General features: G+C 59.4%; 1 protein-coding gene across 2 annotated transcripts in view; it reads right to left on the minus strand.

Annotated features, from left to right (window-relative positions):
* The window catches only part of PDE4A (phosphodiesterase 4A), a 153,835-nt gene that overhangs the window by 121,478 nt on the left and 8,788 nt on the right, over positions 1-23,569 (minus strand). The window contains exon 4 of one of the 2 annotated variants that reach the window (XM_084609946.1): positions 6,767-6,921. In XM_084609946.1, coding sequence (XP_084466072.1) covers positions 6,767-6,808 — 42 coding nt within the window. In that variant the 5' untranslated portion in view covers positions 6,809-6,921. Of the gene's footprint in view, positions 1-6,766; positions 6,922-20,665; positions 20,733-23,569 lie in introns of those variants that run through there. The other variant, XM_084609949.1, reaches the window with a different exon arrangement.

A 23,569-nucleotide genomic window follows, 5' to 3' on the forward strand; every position in this document is an offset into this window, starting at 1 on the left:
CGTTTCACCAGCCTCCTTGCCAAACGCCCAGACCATCAAGGAAACCCAGCCCGTCCATCAGCAGAGTCCTGGCTGCATGTGGGTTGCGGGAGCCCAGGGCTGGGCTAGCAGGGGCTGCAAGTTGGGAGGGGCACTGGCAGAGCTGTGGGGGGACCCCAGGCCTGGGATAGCAGGGGGCTGCGGGTTGGGACTGTGGAATTACCAATTCACCCCAGATTCGCTTGTCACTAATGGGAAGGAAAGTCCCAGGCCAGAAGCATGGGGGCTGGGAAGAAGCATTTCAAATAGTTTTCAAACCATCTTGCTGACGGGTCCTTTTTCCAGAACTAAACCAGGCTCCGCGGAGAGCCAGGTCCCAGCCCCCCGCCCCCACGCCCCAGGGGTGTGCTCAGAGTCCCTCCTGCCCCCCACCCTAAGCGGCTCTAGTCAGAAGCTGAGATCCCAAGCCCAAGGTGCTGGCATGCGTGATTGCTATTCCCGCCAATCCCCCAGTCCCTGGCTCCAGGCATCAGCTGAGGGGGCTGTGAGCGCCCGACAAGCTGCTCTGTTATTTGCTGGGGCTTTGCTCCACTTCCGCTGTTCCCGACGCTCTGGAACTAGGCAGATCTGTCACAGAAACGTCCTGCTCTCGCTGAGCCGCCTTGGCGCTCTGACGGTGGCGGCTGGCAGGCGTCTCTGCTTCCGCAGGGAATTTGGTGCCGGGAAGGTTTGCAAAGAGCAGGCTGGGGGCAGCAGGAAGCAGGCAGTGGTGTAGCCAGCGCATGCCAGCCCTAGTGGGGAAAGGCCCCGGGACCCACTCAGCCCAGGGGCAGATGATGCTGAGACTCGGTGACTGGTCACAGCTGTGTTTAACAGGCGCTACGGGGTTAACCAGGTCCTAAGCCACCTGCACTCGAGGCTAGGCTGGCGGCCGCGCCGTGCACTGCCCGGGGCCCGCAGCGAGGGCACATTGTTGCAACCTGTGTTCCAGCCAGCACCCGTGTCCAAGCACAGAGCAGAAGCTGCCATGGGCTGGGATCCCCCTTCGGTGACGCACCAGAGTCACGCTCTTCATTAAGAGTCCAAACGGGCACGAAACTCCCCGTCCAGGGTGTGGCCAGCGTCGCTAGGGCAATGGCCAGACTCTGACCTTGCGAGGACCCGAGTCCCCTCCCCGAGAGACACTAGACACGCCAGCGGGTGAGGGCAGGGAGGGAAGGTGGGCAAGGGGAAGGCTGTTTGCCCATTTGGCTGGGATTCACAAACCCGTGTCTTGGGCAGAAAGAAACAGCCAGGGGCTCCAGATCGCCTGGAAGGGGCACGCCTGCCCTTTACACCCCCACCCCGCAGCACAGGGCCCCCTGGGGTCAGCACTGTGAGGGGTGAGCGCCCCAAACGCCCCCCACCCCGCTCCTTGTGACACAGCGCCCCCTGGTGCCACAAGGGGTCAACACTGGTTCAGAGGGCCCCCACATTCCCATAAACCATAACCACCCCCCCCACCCCGGCCCTGGGGAGGTCTATCAGCGCCCTGCCAGAGCGGGGCAGGGCAGGGCAGGGAGGGGAAGTCCCAGGCCCAGGGGCCCATCCCTTGCTGACCCACACAGAGCAAAGAAACAGGCCGGGCCAGGGTAGAACGGCCTCATGGGGCACCGGGATCAACAGCCACACCCGGGGGGACCTGTCTGCTGAGCGGGGCTGGCCAGAGGGTGGGAGACGCTGCCAGGACACACCGGGTCCTTCCCCACCTCATCGGCTAGCACATAGCTATGGGGCCACCGCCACAGGACCCCAAACAGCCCGCTGCCTCCCTCTGGACGCCGGCTGCCCCTCAGCCCCACAGGACCCCAAACAGCCCGCTGCCTCCCTCTGGACGCCGGCTGCCCCTCAGCCCCACAGGACCCCAAGCAGCCCGCTGCCTCCCTCTGGACGCCGGCTGCCCCTCAGCCCCACAGGACCCCAAACAGCCCACTGCCTCCCTCTGGACGCCGGCTGCCCCTCAGCCCCACAGGACCCCAAACAGCCCGCTGCCTCCCTCTGGACGCCGGCTGCCCCTCAGCCCCACAGGCTCTCGGGACGATGGAGACAAGGCAGCTGGGAGCTCCCAGGGTGGGGCGGAGAAGGCGGCAGACCCAGCACGGAGCAAGGTGACTGGGGTTCCCTCTGAGCTGCCCCAGATATGGGGGCACCAGCAGCGCCCCCAGTCTAGTCCCAGTTCAGGGAGGGGCGCAGGGTCCAGTGGCTGGAGGGCCTGGGGGGTCAGGACTCCTGGGTTCTATCCCAGCTCTGGGAGGGGAGTGGGGATCTAGTGGGTTAGAGCAGGGGGTCAGGACTCCTGGGTTCCCCTCCTGGCCCTCACAGGGGAACCCAGGCTAGCTACGAAGAACTAACACTGGTTATTATCACTCCGCCCTCCGAACACGCCTAGCCAAGCTCCCTGTCCAGCCCGATCTGAATGCTCGGTTTCTTAATTAGAAAATGTAATTAAATGGCAGAGAGACCCGGGGCGGGGGACGGGAGGGGGGAATCAGTGGAAAGAACTCATTCAACTGGGCCCTGAGCAGCGTGGACGGGCAGCGCTGCCCTCTAGTGGGCAGAACGGGAATCACAGCTCTCGGGTATCCCCAGCCGCCCACATCTCCACAGCAGGGAACAGCTGTGTGTCCTAGTCCTTCCACTGCCAGCAGGGATTCCCCAGCAGTTCAGGCAGGGGGCGAGGCTCTGTCCCCCGTCTCCCAGGAGAACCCAGCCAAGACGTTGATGATTTCACCAGATCCCAAGGCCTCAAACCATCTGAGCTCCGTGACGGACCCACATGGCCCAAATCCGCAGCCAGAGCAACACAAACACTCCAAGGACAGAAACTGGGGAATCCCGCAGGCAAAGGGGGGCTCCCCAGTTCCCACAGAAGGGGGAGGGAAAAGAGCCAAAAGCTGTCTTTTATCATTGCTACTATTACAATAGCTCTTTGACACCACAGCCGAGATCAGGGCCCCATCACGCCGGGCACTTCCCAGACCCCAGCCGAGATCAGGGCCCCATCGTGCCAGGCGCTGCCCAGACCCCAGCCGAGATCAGGGCCCTGTCGTCCCGGGCACTTCCCAGACCCCAGCCAAGATCAGGGCCCCGTCGTGCCGGACACTGTGCAGATCATAAGCTTCGTTTCGCCAGGAGCTGCCCACATCTCTGCCTCACAGATCATCCTAAAGGCAGCTCCTTCTCTGTGCAGAGACCCCCCCAGGAGGAGCTGGAAGCTCTGGGGCCTTGGGCGCAGTGATCTTAGGAGCCTGTGGGCTGGAATCCCTGCTCTCTGGCCTCTGCCCAGCTCAGGTGTACAGAGGCCCGGGGTGGGGAGCGTGTGCCTGAGGGGGGGATATAACCCCAAGCCCACCATGTCTGCCCATTTGCCTGGAACCAGCCCAGGTTCCCTAGGGGTATTTTCTTAAGAAACTGATGAACGTAATTGGTGTGAGTATTGGTGTGCCAGCTCTTGGATAACAACAGACACCGGCCACCTGCGAGACGCTTGGCAGGAACAGCCGGGACACAGCACCACCATCAGAGCCGGCTGGGGTTAATCTAACGAGCAGGGCCTGGCCAGCAAACACGTTGTCAGGGCATGGACCAGAGACACTGAGCTGAGCCTGAGATACAAACACGCTGCAGCCACCACACAGATCAGCTGGGGGGGCAGGGCGATGGGGAAGCCGGGGGGGACCCTGTGATGCTGCAGGGCCCGGGGAGCCACGAAGCGGGGTGCAGGGCACTAGGCGGGCAGGGGGCGCAGGATGGGGGGCAGTGCTCTGGCGATGACTCTGGGCGGTGTACTCAAGGAGGCTGCTGTCTGTAAGGCGACCCTGGCTAGCTAGCTGCAGAAATCAGAACATGGAGGGCTGGAACTGCGCAGACCTCGGCGACTTGAGCGAACGGAGGAACTGGTAGCAGTAGTAGGTTGTCATCTCTATGCGAACTAGCACTATGTGAGCCGAGGGAGTGAAGCAGTTGCCCCAGGGGCTAGTGTCAGTCCGGGGCGTATTAACAGGCGTGTCGGATGTAAGACACGGGAGGTGACTGTCCCGCCCGGCGAGGCCCCAGCAGGAGCCGGTGTCCAGGTCTGGGCGCTGCACTGCAGGAAAGATGGGGACACGCTGGAGAGCGCCCGGAGGAGAGCAGCCGGACTGAGCGAAGGTTCAGCCAACCCGCGTGCGAGGAACGTTACAAACCCTGGGCCTGTTTGGTCCGGAGAGGAGAAGCCTGGGGGGGCCCTGAGAACTGGCCTCACACGCGCAGGGCTGGGGGAGGGGCTGTTCTCCAGGGCCACTGGGGCAGGACAAGGAGTCCAAGGCTCCATCTGCAGCCGGGGAGGGTTAGGTCTGATACCAGGGAAAACGGTCTAACTCCCGGGGTAGCTGAGCTCTGCAGTTGGCTCCCCAGGGCGGCTGGGGAATCCCTGTCACGGAGGGTTTAAGGGCAGCTGGACAAACCCCTCTCAGGGCTGCTCTGGGTTGACAGGATCCTGCCACGGCGGCGGGGGCTGCACTTGGTGGGCTCCGGAGGCCCCTCCCAACCGGAGGCGTCTATGATTCTATAGAAGGGGGAGTCCTGACTCCCGGCCCCTCCTGCTCTAGCCACTAGATCACACTCCCCTCGCTGGGGCTAGAACCCAGGAGTCTGGGCTCCCACATCCTTCCTCTCCCAGCAATACAGCATGGGCCAAGGTAATGCAAAGCAACCTGCCTCCACCCTAGTCCGGCAAACGTTAGTGGGGGTCACGTAGCGTGATCAGCACAGGCTGGGTTCCCGTGCCTGGCAGAGATGTCAGTGAGCTCTGGGTTGGCTTGGGAGTGATCACCCTCAGCACAACCCAAACACAAACACAGCCAGCTACACACCCCAATGCACCCTAAACACAGCCAGCTATGCACCCTGAGTGCAGCCAGCTACGTGCCCCAGTGCACCCCGAACACAACCAGCTACACACCCCAATGCACCCCAAACACAGCCAGCTACGCACCCCAATGTACCCCAAACACAGCCAGCTACGCACCCCACTGCACCCCAAACACAGCCAGCTACGTGCCCCAATGCACCCCGAACACAGCCAGCTACGTGCCCCAATGTACCCCAAACACAGCCAGCTACGCACCCTGAGTCCAGCCAGCTACACACCCAAATGCACCTCAAACACAGCCAGCTACGTGCCCCAATGCACCCTGAAGCAGCCAGCTACACACCGCAATGCACCCCAAACACAGCCAGCTACGTGCCCCAATGCACCCCAAACACAGCCAGCTACACACCCCGAGTGCAGCCAGCTACACACCCCAAAGTACCCCAAACACAGCCAGCTACGCACCCCAAACACAGCCAGCTACGTGCCCCAATGTACCCCAAACACAGCCAGCTACGCACCCTGAGTCCAGCCAGCTACGCACCCAAATGCACCTCAAACACAGCCAGCTACGTGCCCCAATGCACCCCGAAGCAGCCAGCTACACACCCCAATGTACCCCGAGTGCAGCCAGCTACGTGCCCATGTGCACCCCAAACACAGCCAGCTACGCACCCCGATGCACCCCGTACGCAGCCAGCTACACTCCCGAATTCTCCATGAGCCCCACCCCCAGCGGCAGGTGTCCCCGCGCTGCCGGGGTCCCCAAGAGCCTGGACTGACAGGTGCAGCAGCTGCAGACTCCAGCCTGCCCAGCTACTGGCGTCTTTCTGCTCTCGGGGCAGCAGAGGGCGCCCCCGCACCGTGCGCCCTCCCTCCGCTGTTTCCAAGGCCAGCACCTGCAAAGGGAACCTGCCAAACCACACGTGTGTGCCAATGTGCAAGGCTGTGCATGGCCGTGCACGCTCCCCAGTGCTTGTGCATGGCCATGCACGCTCCCCAGTGCTCAGGCAAGGCCACGCATGCTTCCCGGTGCTAGTGCATGGCCGTGCACGCTCCCCAGTACTTGTGCATGGCCGTGCACGCTCCCCACTACTCGTGCATGGCCGTGCACGCTCCCCAGTGCTCAGGCAAGGCCACGCACGCTTCCCGGTGCTCGTGCATGGCCGTGCACGCTTCCCAGTACTCGTGCATGGCCGTGCACGCTCCCCAGTGCTCAGGCAAGGCCACGCACGCTTCCCGGTGCTAGTGCATGGCCGTGCCTGCTTCCTGGCACCAGTGCAAGCTCACAGCTGAACACCAACCACTAAGCACCCCCCTTTGGCGTAGAGGTGGCAGGGAGAGAGAATGGTGCCCTGGGGCCCCCCAGAGCAGCAACCCTGGGGCTGCCTCGTGGGGGGATAAGAGACCCCATGCCCAGCCGGTTTCAGCACTGGCTCGTGCCTGGGAGCCCTGGCTGCCCCAGGGGTGCTGGGAGACCCTCCCAGTGGGGGTGACACAAAGAGCCCTGCCCACCAGTCTAGGGCCTTAACTACATTCTCCCCCCACCCAGCTAGGGGTCCCTCGGAGACGGCAGCTGGCGGTATTTATCTCCCCGCCGACACCCAGCCTGGGGGAGCCGACGGACGTGCCCGCGGCCCCAGCCCTTGCCCTGATGGGTGTTGTCCGCTCCCCTGTCAAGGGGACTGGCTGGCTGGGATGGGGCCTTTCCCCACCTTCTCACCCATTCGGTGCCCCTCCCCATGCCATGAGCTCATGGGGTCTCACCCCCCATTGTAGGGGGCAGCTCCTGGCCAGGCCACACCACCCCAACAGGGATGCCGAAGCCTTGACAGGCCCCAAAGCCGACCCCCTCTCCCCTGGATGGAGGGGACAACCCCCCGGTGCTGCTTTCACCTCGTCCACTGTCACGGCCAGGACACTCCGGCTCTTCTTCATGTCCCTGTCCAGCCTGGGGTCTCCTCTGCTCTCAGCCACCCACCAGCCGCGCGGCCCCAGGACACGGGGCAAGGGCCGGAGTTAAACGCTGCTCTCTCCTGCCTGTCGGGAGCCTGAAAGACAGTGACGGGGGGGTGGCGGCATTAGATCCTGGCTGCTCCATCCCCCACCCCCCCTCACAATTCCCCAGCAACAGGGGCCCCCTGCTGACAAGTCCCTTAGGACAGCGTCCTGTCCCATCCCTTCCAAATCCCCAGCCTCATCTAGATCCCACTCCCCTCCCAGAGCTGGGAACAGAACCCAGGAATCCTGGCTCCCAGCCCCCAGCGGTGAGGGGAGCGGGGCCAGATCCAGGACGGGCAGGGGCTGTGCACGTCACAGGAACCAGCCCAGCGGCCCTCAGCCTGGTGTGTGCCCAACTCAGACCAGCCCCCAACGTCTCTTTCCACTCCCCAGTGGGCGATTTCATGAGCTAATGACCCTGGCTCATGCGAAATGGGGAGGCAGGTTCACAACAGAGAGGGAGGGGAAGGGTTAATTCACCCCGACCCTGCCGCAGAGGATCCTGGGGAAGGGCTGGCAGGACAGGTGTGGCTCTGCAACCCACCTACGTGTGAACGCTTGCCCAGCCCCCCATACGGACACACACACGGACGTGCCATGCCCCCCCCCGGGGAAACGGAACTGCCTGCCCCATGCACCCACATGTGCACAGCGTGTGTCCCTGAACTGCCCCCACACCCCAGCAGCCCTGAGGCCCAACGCACTTCCTGCAGCCGTGTTCAGAGTCTCGGGGGGGACAGATGCTGCAGGTGCCCCCGCGAGTCCTGGCTTCCTCTGTGCAGCCCAGGGCAATCCACCACCTCCACTCCCCGCGAGGAGGGGGCACCGCGAGCAGCAAGGGAGCCCTGGGCCCTTGGACGGGCAGGGGGGCCCAGCCCGACGGGAATGGGGAACCCAGGGCTGAAAGTCACCAGCCTCGGCTCAGCCCACCCCAGCTGGAGCCATCGGTCTCTGTTGCCATTGGCGACTCGGGCCGGGTTTGGTACCGAGAGCAGGAAAGATGGAAGGAGGCAGAGCCGGAGCCCAGGCCAGGTACCCCGGGCAGGTCCTCTGGGGACCTGAGAATAGCTGCCCTGCTCAGAGTGCTCAGGCCAGCGCGCGGGGCTGGCTCAGGACAGGTCGCTCCCTCAACACACTCAAGCAAAGAGCTTGGCCGGCTCCTGGGAGGGAGCCTCTGCATTTGCATCCTGCCACCGCACCTGTGAAACGGCACCAGCTGCCAGGTCAGAACAGCCACAGCATCCACAGGCACCCGGCAAGGAGCCGGGGATGGCACGGTGGTGAGTACCCAACGGGGCCCTGATCTTGGTCGGGGTCTGCGCAGCACCCAGCACGACGGGGTGTGACGAAGCGGGACCGTTCTTAATGTTTCCTCTGAATAGTGTGGGGGTGCCTCAGTTTCCCCTGTGCAGTTGTTAAGTATCTAGGGGGTGGGGTAAGGGTGTAGGATCCTTGCAGAGCCCTAGAGGGCAGGTGTGTGCAGGGGTCTGGACACAGAGAATGGCCGACACCCTCTTTCCTGGCCACTGATGGCCTGGGCCCTTCCCCCCTGCGAGGTGAGAGCTAAAGGGATGGAGAACAAAGGAATCCGGTGACCTCCTGGCCCGGGAAAGGGATAAAGCCCGGGGGGGGGGGCTGGAGGGGGAGTCAGTTTGGGGCTGGCTGGGACGTGGAGTGAAGGGCAGACATGGTTGTCTGGCTCATTGCCCCCCCAAAATGGACCCGGCTGAGGGATCCTGTTCTCTGCACCTACAAGCTCTGTGTTAGACCATGTTCCTGTCGTCTAATAAACCTCTGTTTTACTGGCTGGCTGAGAGTCCCATCTGACTGCAGAGTTGGGGGGCAGGACCCTCTGGCTTCCCCAGGACCCTGCCTGGGCGGACTGGCTGTGGGAAGTGCAGGGAGGGGCAGAGGAGGCTGAATCCTCCGAGGTCAGACCCAGGAAGGTGGAAGCCGGGTGAGCTGTGTGTCCTGCAGACAGGCTGCGCCCAGAGAGGAGACTGCCCCAGAGTCCTGACTGGCTTCATGGGGAGCAGCTCCAGAGCATCGCCCAGGGACCCCGTGACATGGGGCCAATGATCTTGGTCGGGGTCTGGGCAGCTCTACCGCAGTATCAATAATTAAGACCACACGGCTCCCAAGAGGGGCTGAGATGGGACTTCGGGGAATTCTTGCCCCAGTCCCAAACCAGGACCAGCGGGGTTCTGGGGGTGGAGGAAGGCAAGGGAAGGATCCGTGCATGGATGAGCTGTCACTCTCAGCAGTGACAGTGCCAAGTGGGTCTCACCCGGCACTCGTTCATTCTTTACCGTTCTCACCTGCCTGGGGCTGTATTTAACCAGGACGCTGCTGCTGGGAAGCGTCTGTCTCTGAATCGCCCTCCAGCCAGGGGACAGCTGGGGAAAGCAGCAGGGGTGAGGCCAGCCAGCAGCCTCTGAGCTGCCCTTCCAAGACGGGTGCAACTCTGCTGCAAGCTGGAGGTCCCCCAAACCCTACCATGGAGCCCCCGGAGCACCAGGGGCTTTCGCAACAGACACCCACCCTCAGCTGGCAGCTCGTGGACCTTGGAGGCAGGGGCATCCACCCCCAAGACAAGGGGTACCAGGGCAGGGGTGTCCCCCTGGGAGTAGCAGGGCAGGGCCCAGTGAGTGGCACAGGATGGACCCTGGGAGAGCATCGGTGCAGTCGCCCGCCTCCTGCAGCTCCCGCACTTGTTTCTAACCCCCAGCAGCCCAGGACAGGCCTGCACAGGGGCCTGGGGCTAACAGGGCAAGCCTAGCAGGGCGCCGCACGAGCCCTGCGCTGAGCTGAGTGGGGGGAACTGCGTCAGCATGGACTTCGGAGAGCCCTGCGGCTCGCCAGCCAGGGCCAGGGACTCCTCAAGGGACGGATGCGCTGGAGCGAGAGGCGCTGGGTGGGGGGCAGGCAGCAGGGGGCTCTGGGGCAGGCTAGGCTGCTGTCAACCAGAGGGTGACGAGGCCAAAGGAGGATGGGCTCAGGCTCTAGCTGCCCCTCTGGCCCCAACCCCAGCAGAGATCAGCAGATCTGGGCTCTGTCAGACCAACCCCCCAGGATTCCTCCCTCTCCCCCAGCCCCGGAAACTCTGGTCGCAGCAGAACCTATAGGCTGCAGATCAGAGCCCTGAGCGCTGCACGGCCCCGGCCCTGGCCCCAGAGACAGTCCAGGGATGGGAAGAGAAACAGGAGAAGGGACTGGCCTCAGTCACGCAGCGGGTCAGCGACAGAGCCAGGAATAGAACCCCGGAGTCCTGAGTCCCCACCCATTACCCCACCGTGCCTGCCTCTCTGCCGGCCCATTCTGTTGCCCCTTGGTCACTGCTGGCTACAAGACTCACACCGAGAAGATTCTTCCCTCCCAGTTCCCTCCCGCCCAGGGGCTGTTTCGTGGGGCCAGGGGGGCGCAGGGGGAGGCAGGTCCCAGAGAACAAACTTTGCACCCCGCTGCACTGCCCACAGGGAGGTGGGGGGCACGGAACCCAAACACCGTCTCTCCCGCTCTCCCTTATGACACTATAAATATTTCAGCACTGCAGCTCCCAGCTGCCATGATCGCGCTGCAAAACCAGCCCCCGGCCCAGGGTAGCTCCGAGCAGGGCAGGAGCCTTCGCGGAATCAACCCCCTGCATTAAGCAGCAGCTTGGGGGAGCTCTTCTCTGAATAATTAATTGTTTAAGGCCACTGCAGGCACGCGGGAGGGGAAACAGCAGCGGGAGCACTGCGGGACGCTGCTCAGCGGAGAGGTCCGGCTTTCAAAGGACGGACCGACGGAGCAGCCAGTGGGGGGCAAGAAAACACCGTCCGGGTCTGAGCTCACCAGGGGGCATAACCGGGGTTTGCATGCAGAACCCGCGGCCCCGGCCCAGACCCCGGGCGCTAAGGAGTACCTCAGCTGGCAGCAGCAGGAGGCTGTTACCCTGCAGTGGCTCAGGAATGCTCTCACACACACACACACTCACACTCACGCTCTCTCTAGTACACTGTTATGCACACACAGTCGTGGAGCCAGGTGCTGGGTTGACACTGCAGAGCAGCCGGGCCGGGCTGGGCCAGGCAGCCCATCCGAGAGCCTGGGGGAGCGTGTGGAACGCAGGCCATGCTCGCGAAGCAGCCTTCTGTTGCCCCCTGAGTAGCCATTTTACAACTTAACTGCTCTGCTCCACTCCCCAGGGCCGCAGCCCGCAGCTGGATCGGAGTCGGTGCCCCACGGCCCATTCCCTGCCCCCCGCTCCCCCACACCCAGTCAGTCCCTGCCCTGGGGCCAGATCGGAGCCAGTCCCCCTGGAGGGAAAGGCCCCGGATCCCATTCCCCGCCCCCCTGAGCCAGCCAGTTCTCGCCCTGGGGCCGGATGGAAGACAGCGCCCCCTAAAGGGGAAAGGCCCCGTGTCCCATTTTCTGCCCCCCTCCTGGGCCACCCAGTCCATGTGAAAGCTGTGGCCCCTCGCTCCTGGGAGTCTCCACTGTGGTTCCGTGCCTGGGGCCCATTCATGCCATGCTGAGTTTGGAGGATGTCACCCCCCCACACTCGATGGGAAGCGGGCGGAGACCCTTGCGCCTGGGGGTCCCCACAGGGCTGTCAGCCTGGATCGGCTCCCATCACTCCTGACCTGGGCAGGCTACGTGCATGGTGGCTCGCTAGGGGGTCCATCTCCACCCACACCCCCAGCCCTGACCCAGCAGGTCCCCCCCAGCTGAGTCCCCTGCTCGCTCTGGCTCTACCCACCCCCAGCCAGCTCCCCATAAATCTGCTGATGCCTAAATATTTATGCTGCACCAGGGACAGCAGACGTCACACCCACGGCAGGGAGCCAGGCTGGTGGGAGGTTCAGACCCAGGGGCCTCTGAGACCCAGGGTGCAGGGCCCCTTCCTCTGCAGGAGACATGGCCATATCTCTCACCAGGGGTGGGCACCAGGTCAGCCCCCTCCAGCCCCAGGCAACGAGATCCAAGGGCACCAGCTCGACTGGCCCCTTGCTGCCAGTCCTAAATGCCGGACTGCACAGGGCAGCTGAGAGGCCCAGGGCTGGTTGGCCAAGATTCCACCCGCCCTGCCCCCCAGAACATGAGTCCACCCTGCCCCCCCCACCCGCAGAACATGGGTCCACCCGGCTGCCCCCTACTATCTCTGCCCCTCCCACTCCCAGCACAGGTCTGTCCCTGCCCACCCCCACCCATCTCCCACTCTTGCAGCATGGGTCCACCCCCCACCCCCAATCCTGCAACACGGGTCCATCCCCGCCCATCCCGACGCATCTCCACCTCCCAGCGCATGGGTCCTTCCCCTCCAGGATCCATCCCTGCCCCCACCCCAGGAGGTAACTGAGCAGCCAGCAGAGACCCCACGGCCAAGGTGAATGAGTGATTCATTCTCTCCCACCAGGCCTGGTCCACCTGGCCATATGCTGGACTGGCCTGCGGCGGCCTACGGGGACCACACAGAGATCTGCAATCGCGCGTAAGGGGCCAGCACTCCCCCCACGAGCCCCTAGAGGGCCCTGCGTTCACGCAGGGAAGGGGCTGGCGCCCAGAACACGAGCCCCGGAGGAGTGTCGAACTGTGATGGGGCTGGAGCTGCGGGCAGAGACGGGGGCTCCCCATTTCCTACCACCGGGCCAGATCCGCAGCTGGTGCAATGACCTTCTCCACCCCAGCTACTGCGGAGAGGAAGGGCAGGCCGGTGGCTCGGGTGCCAGCTGAGGTGGGGGCGATGCGAGTTCAACTCCTGGGACTGCCACAGCGTCCCTCTGCACCTTTGGGTACGGCCCTGAGGGTACGTCCCCGTCCTTGCCAGCTCAAGGAGCCAGAGCCGCGCTAGCTCCGACCCAGCCCACACGCTGTCAGTCGGGAGTGTAGCTGCAGCAGGAGGAGCCAGCTGCCCTGAGCGTGATCCCGTGGGAGACACTCGACGTGGACTCGGGGCAGCTGGCTCCTCCTGCAGGTACACTGCTGCTGTTAGCATGCTGGCTGGATCAGACCTCACGTGGCTGCATCCCCTCGAGCTGGGAATTACAGCACAGGTGCACCCTTATGCTCTCTGGCCCAGGCCCTCAAAGATATTTAGGCTCCACTGAAATCAATGGAAGTGAGGAGCCTAAGCACTTTAGAGGATCTGTGCCTCAGTTTGCTCATCTCTACAATGGGAGTAATTGCAGTGCCTGGCCTCCCAGGGGCACTGCGAGGTTCAGTGTGTCGGAGCAGTGCCCAGATCCTACGGTGATAGGAGCCAGCTAAGTACTAAGATAGAGATACTCAGGCAAATTAATCTGAATAAATGAGAATTTAAAGTGGATTAGTTAAACCACGTTAAATCGCTGCATGGACACTCTCATTCAGAATTAATGTGGCCTTAATTTGCTTTAGCTTCCAAAGTGAATTACGCTAAACCAAAATCAGACCACTTTCATTCTGAATGAGAGTGTCCATGCAGGGGTTTAATGCAGTTTAACTAATCCACTTTAAAAATTCATTTGGATTAATTTGCCTGAGTGACCCTGTGTAGACAAACCCTAAAACAGAGAGGAGAGACAATAGAGGGATACAGAATAAGCGAAGGTCAACAGTTTCAATCTGTCCTCGTCTACTTTCCCTGTCCCCAACATTAAGAATTCCTACCCAATGCTGAGGAGGAGGGAACAGATTGGGGGGGCAGGAATCCTGCACTGATGGACTAGAGAGTTTCTATGCTGTATATTGACTGAGATGGAAAGGAATCAACAAACTCTCCTGGGTGCTGGTACTAGCTATGCATGGCTGGCATTATTAGGGAAACACATCTGATCATTTTACATAGCACTGGTTTATCCCCCCCCCGCCTTAGTGCGAACACAGAGGGCGGGGGGAATAATAATTGCCATATAAAGACCTTTGCAGCTTCTCCTTTCGGGCTGCTTGCGCAGAGCTGGCTGGCTGCAGGAATGCAGTTTCTGGGGGCTTTTTTCTTGGCTCCAGTGTCCCATGTGCCAACAGGAAACGTGGCCCGATTGCTCTGCGTGGGTGGCAGTGGGGTTGAAAGCCAGGCTCCTTCCGAGCGTGGGTGGGGGGCTTGGCTGCTCTCTCTGGACAACCCAGCCAGGGTGATACTGTTGGTAGGAAATGCACCCTTGCCCCTGATGCAGAGACGGACTCTGAAATTCAGCCTGCTGCCGAGGAAGCCACACAAGATCTAGGTGTCCTTCAAGTCTTGCCTAAAGGCACGAAGCAAGACTTAAAGGGTGTCTCGGCCCTGTGGGGTGAATTTAACCCTTACACAGAACAAATTGCACTAACGCAACTGAACCTTTCCAAGCATGCATCTGATGGGGGGGGGGGGATCTAGACCTGCCCGCGCTGGCAATCTACAAACACGGATACTTTGAGAGAGCGAGCCAAGAGCTGGAAAACCTGCCTAGCTGTCAGAGACTTACAAAGCACCATCTCATTAGCGCCAAGAGAAGGAGGAGCGGGGACGCGGTTAAGGTCTATAAGTACCTACCGGGAAGCAGGGGGAGATTTCCGATAAGAGCTGATAAGAGACAGAATGAGACCCAATGGCCAGACACTGAAGCGAGACACATTTGGACTGGAAACAAGAGGTGCATTTTTCATGGTATGAACCCAGGAACTGCCAGGCTGGATCGGACCAGAGGTCCGGCTAAGGTCTGATCTACGCTACAGCATTAGGTTGCTGTACATCGATGTGCGTCACCCTATTTGGGCGTCTCTACACTCACGTTCAGCTCCCGTCAGCATAAGCGGTGCAGTAAAACTGTCTCCCTGAAAGGCGTGGAGCCGGGGCTGACCTGCTGTGGTTGACGCAGTGCAAATGTAGACACGGCATGACCCGTGTCAACCCTGAGAGTCCTCCAGCAGCTGTCCCACAATGCCCCATTCCCTGCGACAGCGACCGCCCTGCTCACAATTTTAAACTCCACCGTCCAGGGGTCAGAGTCAAAACGGGAAGGACACGCCCCACACACACCCCCTTTAAAGCCACGTTTGTGGTTTTGAAATGTCTTTTCCTGATGACCCACCTTGGTGAGCACACCTGGCAGCTCTCCCTCATTGCGTGCAGCTGCCCTGCCGACCATGCCGGCTCCAAGCACTAGACACGCTCCTGTCGGGAGCAGACAGGATGTGTTGGATCCCCTGGGATCCAGGCACAGTTATGGGCCCGCCGTAGAAACGTGGGCACCTATGAGGAGATTGCCCAGGGGATGTGGGCAAAGGGGCACGACAGCGATCAGCTGCTATGCTGTGTGCAGGTGAAGGAACTTAGGCCAGGGAGGGCAACAATAGATCAGGGGCAGGCTCACAGACCTGCTGCTTTTACAATGAACTGCTTGCCAGACCTGGTGGAGCCCTCACCAGCGCCCCGCAGAGCACCCTGGGCCCCTTGAAGGAGCCCGAGGCAGAGACCCAGACCTGTCATGAACAGCGAGGAGGAAGAAAAGGAGGGGGCCTGGCAAGAGGCAGAGGTGGGGTCCAGCCACGTCGTGAGCCCTCAGCACCTGCTTGAGACTCCACGGGTCTAGCCAGTACCGCCAGGCGAGCGCGTATGAGCCTGGGGTCGGAGAAGGGACCTCGGATAAGCGTGTCCATACATTTTTCCTTGGAATTATTACATTTAACGATGGCCCATCCCCACCCTAACAAGACAAACGTCTCCGTGTTTGACTCCTACGAGAAGAGGTACAACCGTTGTCATCTGCTTTTTATCGCTCTGTAGGGCTTGGCGGGGTGGCCATGCGGAACCCTTTGTTTAGGTGCTTAGGGAGCTCCCCTTTCACCTCCTGAGAGATCTCTGGGACGCTTTCAGGGAGATACTCTGCAACCCAACAGTTTCCAGGAAGGGCTGCCTTATTGCTTCCTCTGCCATAGGACACTTCCCCACATCGCTCTGGGACGATTCTAGCTGGCCCCCTTGCAGCAACCAGGCTAGCAGCAGGCAGGCCTGGGCGGCTTCTGGACACCAGCACCAGCTGAGCTCTCTGTGCCTTTGTCAGCCTCAGGAGTGAGAAGCCAGCTAAACCCACCACCACTGGAGACAACAGTGCCAACGTTCAGTGCCAGGGATAGGGAAATTTAAGAGCTTCACCAACAGAAAAAACAACAAGGGGTCCTTGTGGCACCTTAGAGACTAAGAAATTTATTTGGGCATAAGCTTTCATGGGCTAAACCCACTTCATCAGATGCATGGAGTGGAAAATACAGTAGGGAGGTATAAATACACAGCACATGAAAAGATGGGAGTTGCCTTACCAAGTGGGGCATCAGTGCTAATGAGCCAATTCAATTAAGGTGGAAGTGAGCTATTCTCTACAGTTGACAAGAAGGGGTGAATACCAAGGGAGGAAAAAATCACTTTTGTGGTGCTAATGAGGCCAATGTAATCAAGGTGGCCCATTTCAAACAGTTGACAAGAAGGTGTGCCACAAGGACTCCTCTTTGTTTTTGCTGATACAGACTAACACGGCTACAACTCTGAAACCCTTCACAGACAGAAAATCCTTCCCCCCACCCCTTGACCCTGGCAGGCCAGACTCACGTGGCTGGTGCTGGCGAGCGGACCTGTGTCAAGAAGCGTGTCTTATTAAAAGTGTTTATGGAACTAAGGGAAGAGAGTTTTGAAACTTCTTGTTCCCTTTCCATTGAGACTGTCAATACAATAGCACACTGGTCTGCTTTCACCAGCAGCTTTTGCCATTGCGGCCTTGACGGGTGCACCCTCCGTGCCCATGGAACACCTGACCCTGATGAGCAGGAGAAAGAAGAGGACGAGGGAGAACATGCTCAATGAGATCCTGCAAGCCCGTGCTGCCTCGGACCGTGAACAAAGGATCTGGAGTGTCAATATGACCAGCAGCCTGGAGAAGGAAAGAGTGGACAAGAGAAATGCCCAGGACTGCCAGCAGGATAAGGAGAGGGAGATGGATCAGGACATATTGGGTCTTCTCAAGCAGCAAACTCAAATGCTGCAGACCCTGGTTGAAGTACAGGTCCAAAAATCCCAGACTCCCCACCCTTTGCACTCCTAGAAGAACTCCGTGATCACTGCTCTCTACGCCTGGAATCATTCCACGTGGCATTAGTCCTGCCATGAGTACAGGGGACTGGACTAGATGACCTCTCAAGGTCCCGTCCAGTCCTATGGTTCTATCATGGGCCATATCCCTACCCGACCACTCCACCCTGGGGGCCAGCAAGGAAAGCCATAGCTTTGGTTCTCACAGGTCAGTGTACGTGTAGCCACAATGGACGACATTTGTGCAGTCAAATGGACATAAACATTTACTCCCTTTCTTATTTTAAAGTTTCACTACATTAATTTATGTTAAAATGTATATAAACTTTGCCTGGGTGGTTTTTTGCCCATTGATTTTCTGCACTGGTTTTTCCCGGCTGAATCAAGTTCTATTTTTGGAGAATCAAACTGTCTTTCTTAGTTCACAACAAATATTGCAGAATGCAGAGCCATAGTCAAAGCAAACAGTGCTTGTAAATGTACAGCAAGTGCCACAGAATTCATGGCTTCAGGAAAACTCCCAGCCACCTCTGTAAACGTACAGCTGGCACTGCACAATTCTTAGCAACTCCCAGTGTTCAAGGTCCAAAGACCAGTCTGGCTCAGAATGCTGCTGCGGCTGACAGTTAAACTGTTCTTTCCAAGCCTCCTTCTATAGCCTAGCTCCCCGGTGGGCTCTCATGCTAGCCCTTCTATCTGGCTGTTCAAACTCAGCTGACAGCTGCTCCACCTCCGCCCTGGTGCCAGCTTTTCCCCCTTTGCCTCGCAGACACTTCGCAGGACGCAGCAGGCAGCTGTAACCATGGGGATATATTTCTCACTGAGATCCAATCCAGTAAGTAAACACCGCCAGCGCCCTTTCAGGCTACCAAAAGCACAGTCAACTGCCTTTCTGCCCTGCTGAGCCAGAAGTTGGATCAATCTGTGGTGCTGTCAAGGTGGCCAGTGTAAGGCTGCATGAGCTGGGGGAGCAAGGAGTAGGATGGGATCTGGGGCAAAAATTGGGGATTGGTCCTGCTTTGAGCAGGGGGTTGGACTAGATGACCTCCTGAGGTCCCTTCCAATCCTGATATTCTATGATTCTATGATGGGTCCCCCAGGACCATTACCAGCATTTAAATGGTAATATACTGGCTGAGAAAGTATGTCTCCGCTTGCAGCTCTCTGAACAGTCCTGTGTTCTTAAAGATGTGAGCGTCCTGCACATGCCCTGACCAGCCCACATGGACACTGGTGAAACATGCCCAGTGATCCACCAACACTCACATAACCATAGGAAAGTGGCCTTTTCTGTATGCAGATGCCAAAACAGGGATATCTGTGCCATCGATTGCCTCACCGCAGTTCAGAAACCCCATTGCTGCAAATCCATCCGCTCTGTCCTGCACATTGCCAAGAGCCACAGTCCTGCAGAGCAGGAGACGATAAATGGCCCCACACTCTCGCATGGCAACAGTGGATTTTCCCACTCCAGAATGATTTCCCGCTGACCAGGAGCCACCCGGCACTGCAAGTTTTCACAGCGCAATCACCACTCGCTTCTCCACTGTCAGTGCAGCTCTTATTCTCGTGTTCCTGCGCTGGAGGCCTGGGGCAAGCTTGGCATCCCGCTCCAGGAATGTGGCCTTTCGCATCCAAAAGTTCTGTAGCTACTGCGCATCCTCCTTGCACCACAACGCGATCCCACCAGCCCGTGCTCCTTTCTTGGGCCCAGAAGCAGGACTCCACCATTTGCAGCTGCTCTGTGAATGCCACCAGCACCTTTGAATTGTTTTTTGCTATGTCCATCAGCAAACTGCCCTCAAAGAAATGGTCATGTCCCCTGGTACTCCCTGCGGGTCTACAAATACAGGAGAATTGTGCATCCTGTATTTGCAATGTTCATGAGAACAGCGTAGAGCTCTCTGAGCTCCATGCTTCCGTCAGAGGAGGCGGAGTCAGAAAAGTCCCACGCAGGTTTGTGGGATTTTTAATAAAAGGCGCAAAAATTATGGTTTATGGGCGGCATTATGAGATGGAGCAAGTTGCATGCTGGGAACTTGACCCCTAGCTCCCAGAGATCACTGGGCAACTCAAGTCATTAACCCCTGCATACTGGGAGGAACTTAATTTGTGCTGAATGGAGAGGAGAGCAAAATATGCTCTGTGCAGTGGTTTAGTGCTTTGTGCCAGAAACCAGAGGCTGCAGGCCCCAGCTCCCAACTAGAACATGGCTTTACTTCATGCTATAATGAGGGATTCCTAACCCACCAGCTGAAACTACCAGGAGGGCCAGATTCTGGTGTCAGAAATGCTGGTGTCTATCAGGATCCTTCAGTAGAATTACTCTAGATTTGCATCAGGGCTTCTGCTCCTCCTTAATCTCCTGGTCCTTTTTTGCTTTGGCACGGCCGTTGCGGTTCACGTTTGCTATGCAGCGCACGGTCTGCTTGCCCTGTGGGAGGCAGGATGCCGTGCCTTGCAGGGGAGACTCCACCGAGCTGCTGGAGGAGGGAAAATATGGGCTTTTCCAGCACCGCACCAACACCGCCACGGCTGCTGGGCAGGTGGGGAGCTGCGCAGGCCCCAGATCTAGGGGGAAAGCCTGAGACTTTAATGGGGATTGACAGCCACGGGGTGATTGGATGGATTTAATGAGGACTGATAGCCATGGGGTGATTCATCAATCCAGCGAGCCGGTCTCTGTGGCAGCGTTACGGAGAGGGTGGAATCCACCATGAATGCAAAGTAAAAACAAACAACCACAACTCTGGGCACATGCAGGGATATGGCTCCCCCCTTCCCCCACTGAGAAATGGAGCAGTACCACGGCCGTGGTGAAAACAACCAAGGGAGAGGTTTGCAATGTGCACATCCAGCCCGAAACCCCAGGGTGGGGAGGGGAGAGAGACGAAGGGCCATGCTGCAGACCCTAAAGGGAGTGCCCGGTGCAGAGCCTCTGTGCTCAGAAAAGGAGCAGCCCACAGGGCAAAAGACGGTGCCGAGGCCCTGCAACCCCTCTAGCTAACTGTGCCCACGTATTGCAGCCTTGCACGCACACCCCCCAGCTGACTCCCTATGGATTTCACACACGTGCACACACACACAGGACTGTCCCTATGGATTACAAACACACACACCCCTGACTGTCCCTATGAATTACACACACACAACCCAGTTGAGTGTCCCTATAGATTTCTCACACACACACACACACACACACACACACCAGCTGACTGTCCCTATAGATTTCACACACACACCAGCTGACTGTCCCTATAGATTTCACACACACACACACAGGACTGTCCCTATGGATTACAAACACACACACCCCTGACTGTCCCTATGAATTACACACACACAACCCAGTTGAGTGTCCCTATAGATTTCTCACACACACACACACACACACACCAGCTGACTGTCCCTATAGATTTCACACACACACCAGCTGACTGTCCCTATGGATTTCTCTTTCTCTCTCTCACACACAGCTGATTGTCGGTATGGATTTCACACACACACACCCCCCAGCTGACTCTCACACACGCTCCGGCAAGCTGCGGGCCTGGCGGCGGAGCGCTGCCCGCATCTCCCCTCCGGGACCCGCCGTGCACCCCCGGCCGGCAGCGCCCACACCCGGGGGGCCCGGCCCGGCCCGGCCCGGCGGGGATGCGAAGGCTGCGCCCCAGGACGCTGCAGCCGCCGCCGGCGGATAACGGGGCGTCGAGCGGCTCCGGGGAGGGGCTGCCCGGGGGAGGGCAGGGGCCCGCGGCATCCCGCGGCGCGCTTACCTCGCTGGGCCGGCTAGGAGCGGCTCCCCGGCTGCGCGTCCCCACGGCGCGGCTGCGCCCCAGCCCGGCGGAGCAGCCGCTCGCCCTTTGTTGACGGCCGGGGGCCGAGCCGGCGACAGGAGCGGGGCTGGGCAGCTGGCCGCCGGCCGGGGTGGCGGGGGGCTGGCGGAGGGGAGGGCTGGGGCAGGTCCCTCCCGCCCCAGCGCGGCGCATGAATGGAGACGGGCGCGCAGATTCCGGCGAGGGGGGAGCGCAGCGAGCGCGGGCGGCTGCTCCCCCTCTGCAGGCGGCGGCGAGGGAGCCCCGGGCAGCGGGGGTTGCCCCGAGAGCGAGCAACCGGCGGGGCGCGGCGCCGGGGGTGGCGGGGGCTCGGACCCCCAGCAGGGCGCAGCGAGGGCGAGCGCCGCGGAGGAACCCCCCAGCCAGGCGGGCCCCCCCAGCCCCGCAAGCAGCCGGGGGGTGCGGTGGGGACAAGTCTGCAAGGCAGGGATAAAAGGGGCCCCCGACTCTCCCATCGCACCAGCTGCAGGGGGGAAGGGGCCATGGCTCCTCCAGCTCGCCTTCGCCTCAGGGCAAGGTGGGAGCCAAGCCCCACGCTTGGGGGTGCAAGCGCAGGGCAGTGGTGAATTAAGGGGCGCATTCGCCCCCCCCGCGCGCCCTCACTAGCCCCAGGAGTAGGGATGGTCCCGAGCTCTCCTACAGCGCTTTCCCTCGGGAGAGCTCAGCATCACTGCCCTCCTTTTACTGCTGGGGAAAAAGAGGCAGGGGAGTGGGGAAGTGACTTGCCCAAGGTTGCTCGATTGGCCAGTGGCCAAGCCAGGACGAGGAGACAGGTCTGCCGAGTTGCAGGTCGGTGCCCTGCCCACAGGGATGTACTGCTGCTCTCTGCAGCTGTCCCCTGCCTCAGCTAGCCTCACGGAGGCACAGACAGGTCACACACACAGGTAAATCTCCGTGACAGCTGCCAACTCAATGAGGAAGACCCCTGTCCCATCTTCCCCAAAGGAAGGGGATATTAGATGTCCAGAGTCCCCTGGTGCTAAGCCTGTTAGTCTAACCGCCCAGAACAAAACAATTCCTCTAAGCACTTAAAGAAAAGGAGGACTTGTGGCTCCTTAGAGACTAACCAATTTATGCTCAAATAGATTGGTTAGTCTCTAAGGTGCCATAAGTCCTCCTTTTCTTTTTGCGAATACAGACTAACACGGCTGTTACTCTGAAATCTAAACACTTAGTGGCCCCGCCTCAGTTTCCCCATCTGAAAACAGAGAACTATCAAACTTCCTCGACTTTGTCTATTTCATTTGTTCCTAAGATCTTCTGTCTCTTGTGGGTGGAAAACACCTGGCTCAAGGACCACCCTTGCTGCCCTAGCACAAAGAAAGATTAAGGGGGGATATGATAGATCAGTGGTTCTCAACCAGGGTCCGAGGCCCCCTGGGGGGCCATGAGCAGGCTTCAGGGGGTCCCCAAGCATTAGACTCACTGGGGCCCAGGGCCGAAAGCTGAAATCCCACCGCATGGGGCTGAAGCCTGGGGCCCTGAGTCCCGTCACCGGGGGCTGAAGTCAAAGTCTGAGCAACTGAGCTGCCTGGGGGTCCCCAGCCCATCGCCCAGCTTGCTACCCCCGAATGCCAGTCCTGGATTTTGTATACAGAAAACTAGTTGTGGCACAGGTGGGCTGTGGATTTTTTTATAGCGGGGGGGGGGGGGCTCAGAAAGAAAAAGTTGAGAACCCCTGTGATAGAGGTCTCCAAAACCATGGCCGGTGTGGGGAAAGTGAAGTCTTATTGACCCCTTCCCATAATACAAAATCCAGCGGGCCACCCAATTAAATAGGCCACGGGCTAATACAAACGAGAGGAAATACTTTTTCACACAATGCACAATTAACCTGGGGGGAGGGACAGCTCGGTGGTTTGGCCTGTTAAACCCAGGGTAGTGAGTTCAATGCTCGAGGGGGCCTTTTAGGGATCTGAGGCAAAAATTGGGGATTGGCCCTGCTTTGAGCAGGGGGTTGGACTAGATACCTCATGAGGTCCCTTCCAACCCTGCTAGTCTATATAATGGCCAAAACTATAATGGGGTTAAAAAAAGAACTAGATAAGCTCCTGGAGGGCAGGTCCATCAATGGCTATTAGCCAAGCTGGCCAGGGATATAGCCCCATCTCCCTTAGGGTGATCCTAAACCTCTGACTGACAGACACCAAGAAGAGGGGTGGGGCTCTCTGAAATTGCCCTGTTCTGTATATTCCCCATGAAGCTCTGGTACTGATCACGGTCAAGACAAGATAGCAGGCCAGAGAGGCTGTCGGGCTGACCCCTTAGGGCAGCCACGACATGGGTAATTTTCCCCACAGAAAATGGGAAATGGCCAGGAAATGCAGAGTGGCCGTGGCACCTGGCTCGCATTCATCGCCTGTCACTGCCACTCAAAAGAAGCATCTCCGACTTTCCTAAACGCCCTGACAGCGTTTTTCACCCCAACTCAAAAGTTCCTGATTTTTTTCCCAAAGAAAACCAGCCCCGAAAATCCGGATAATTTTCAGTTTACAAAAGTTAAAATGATTTTTCCCTGTTGTTTGTTTTTCACCTGCCCCCTGTTTTCCTGCTGGAAAAGGTGGCCAGGGTGTAATAACTGGAAAAAGGAAAACAAACAACCCCCATCTTTTCTTCACTTCTCAAAACAGAAGTAGCTCAGGTCTGGACAGCTCTCTCATCAACAATGGGAAAAGTTACAAATAAAAATGGTTGGTTTGGGGAGAAACAAGCCATTTTCAAACCAAAAAGTGTCACCGGGCTCCGCTATCTGTCGCTTACTCCGAACACGGCTCATCTCACACAGGCTGGGGTGGTGCAAGCTTTGGGCACGCTTACACAGCTGCAGGTCGGCCCCCTCGGTCT

This window comes from Lepidochelys olivacea (genome assembly GCF_965140295.1).
Source record: "Lepidochelys olivacea isolate rLepOli2 genome assembly, chromosome: 20".
NCBI lineage: Eukaryota > Metazoa > Chordata > Testudines > Cheloniidae > Lepidochelys > Lepidochelys olivacea.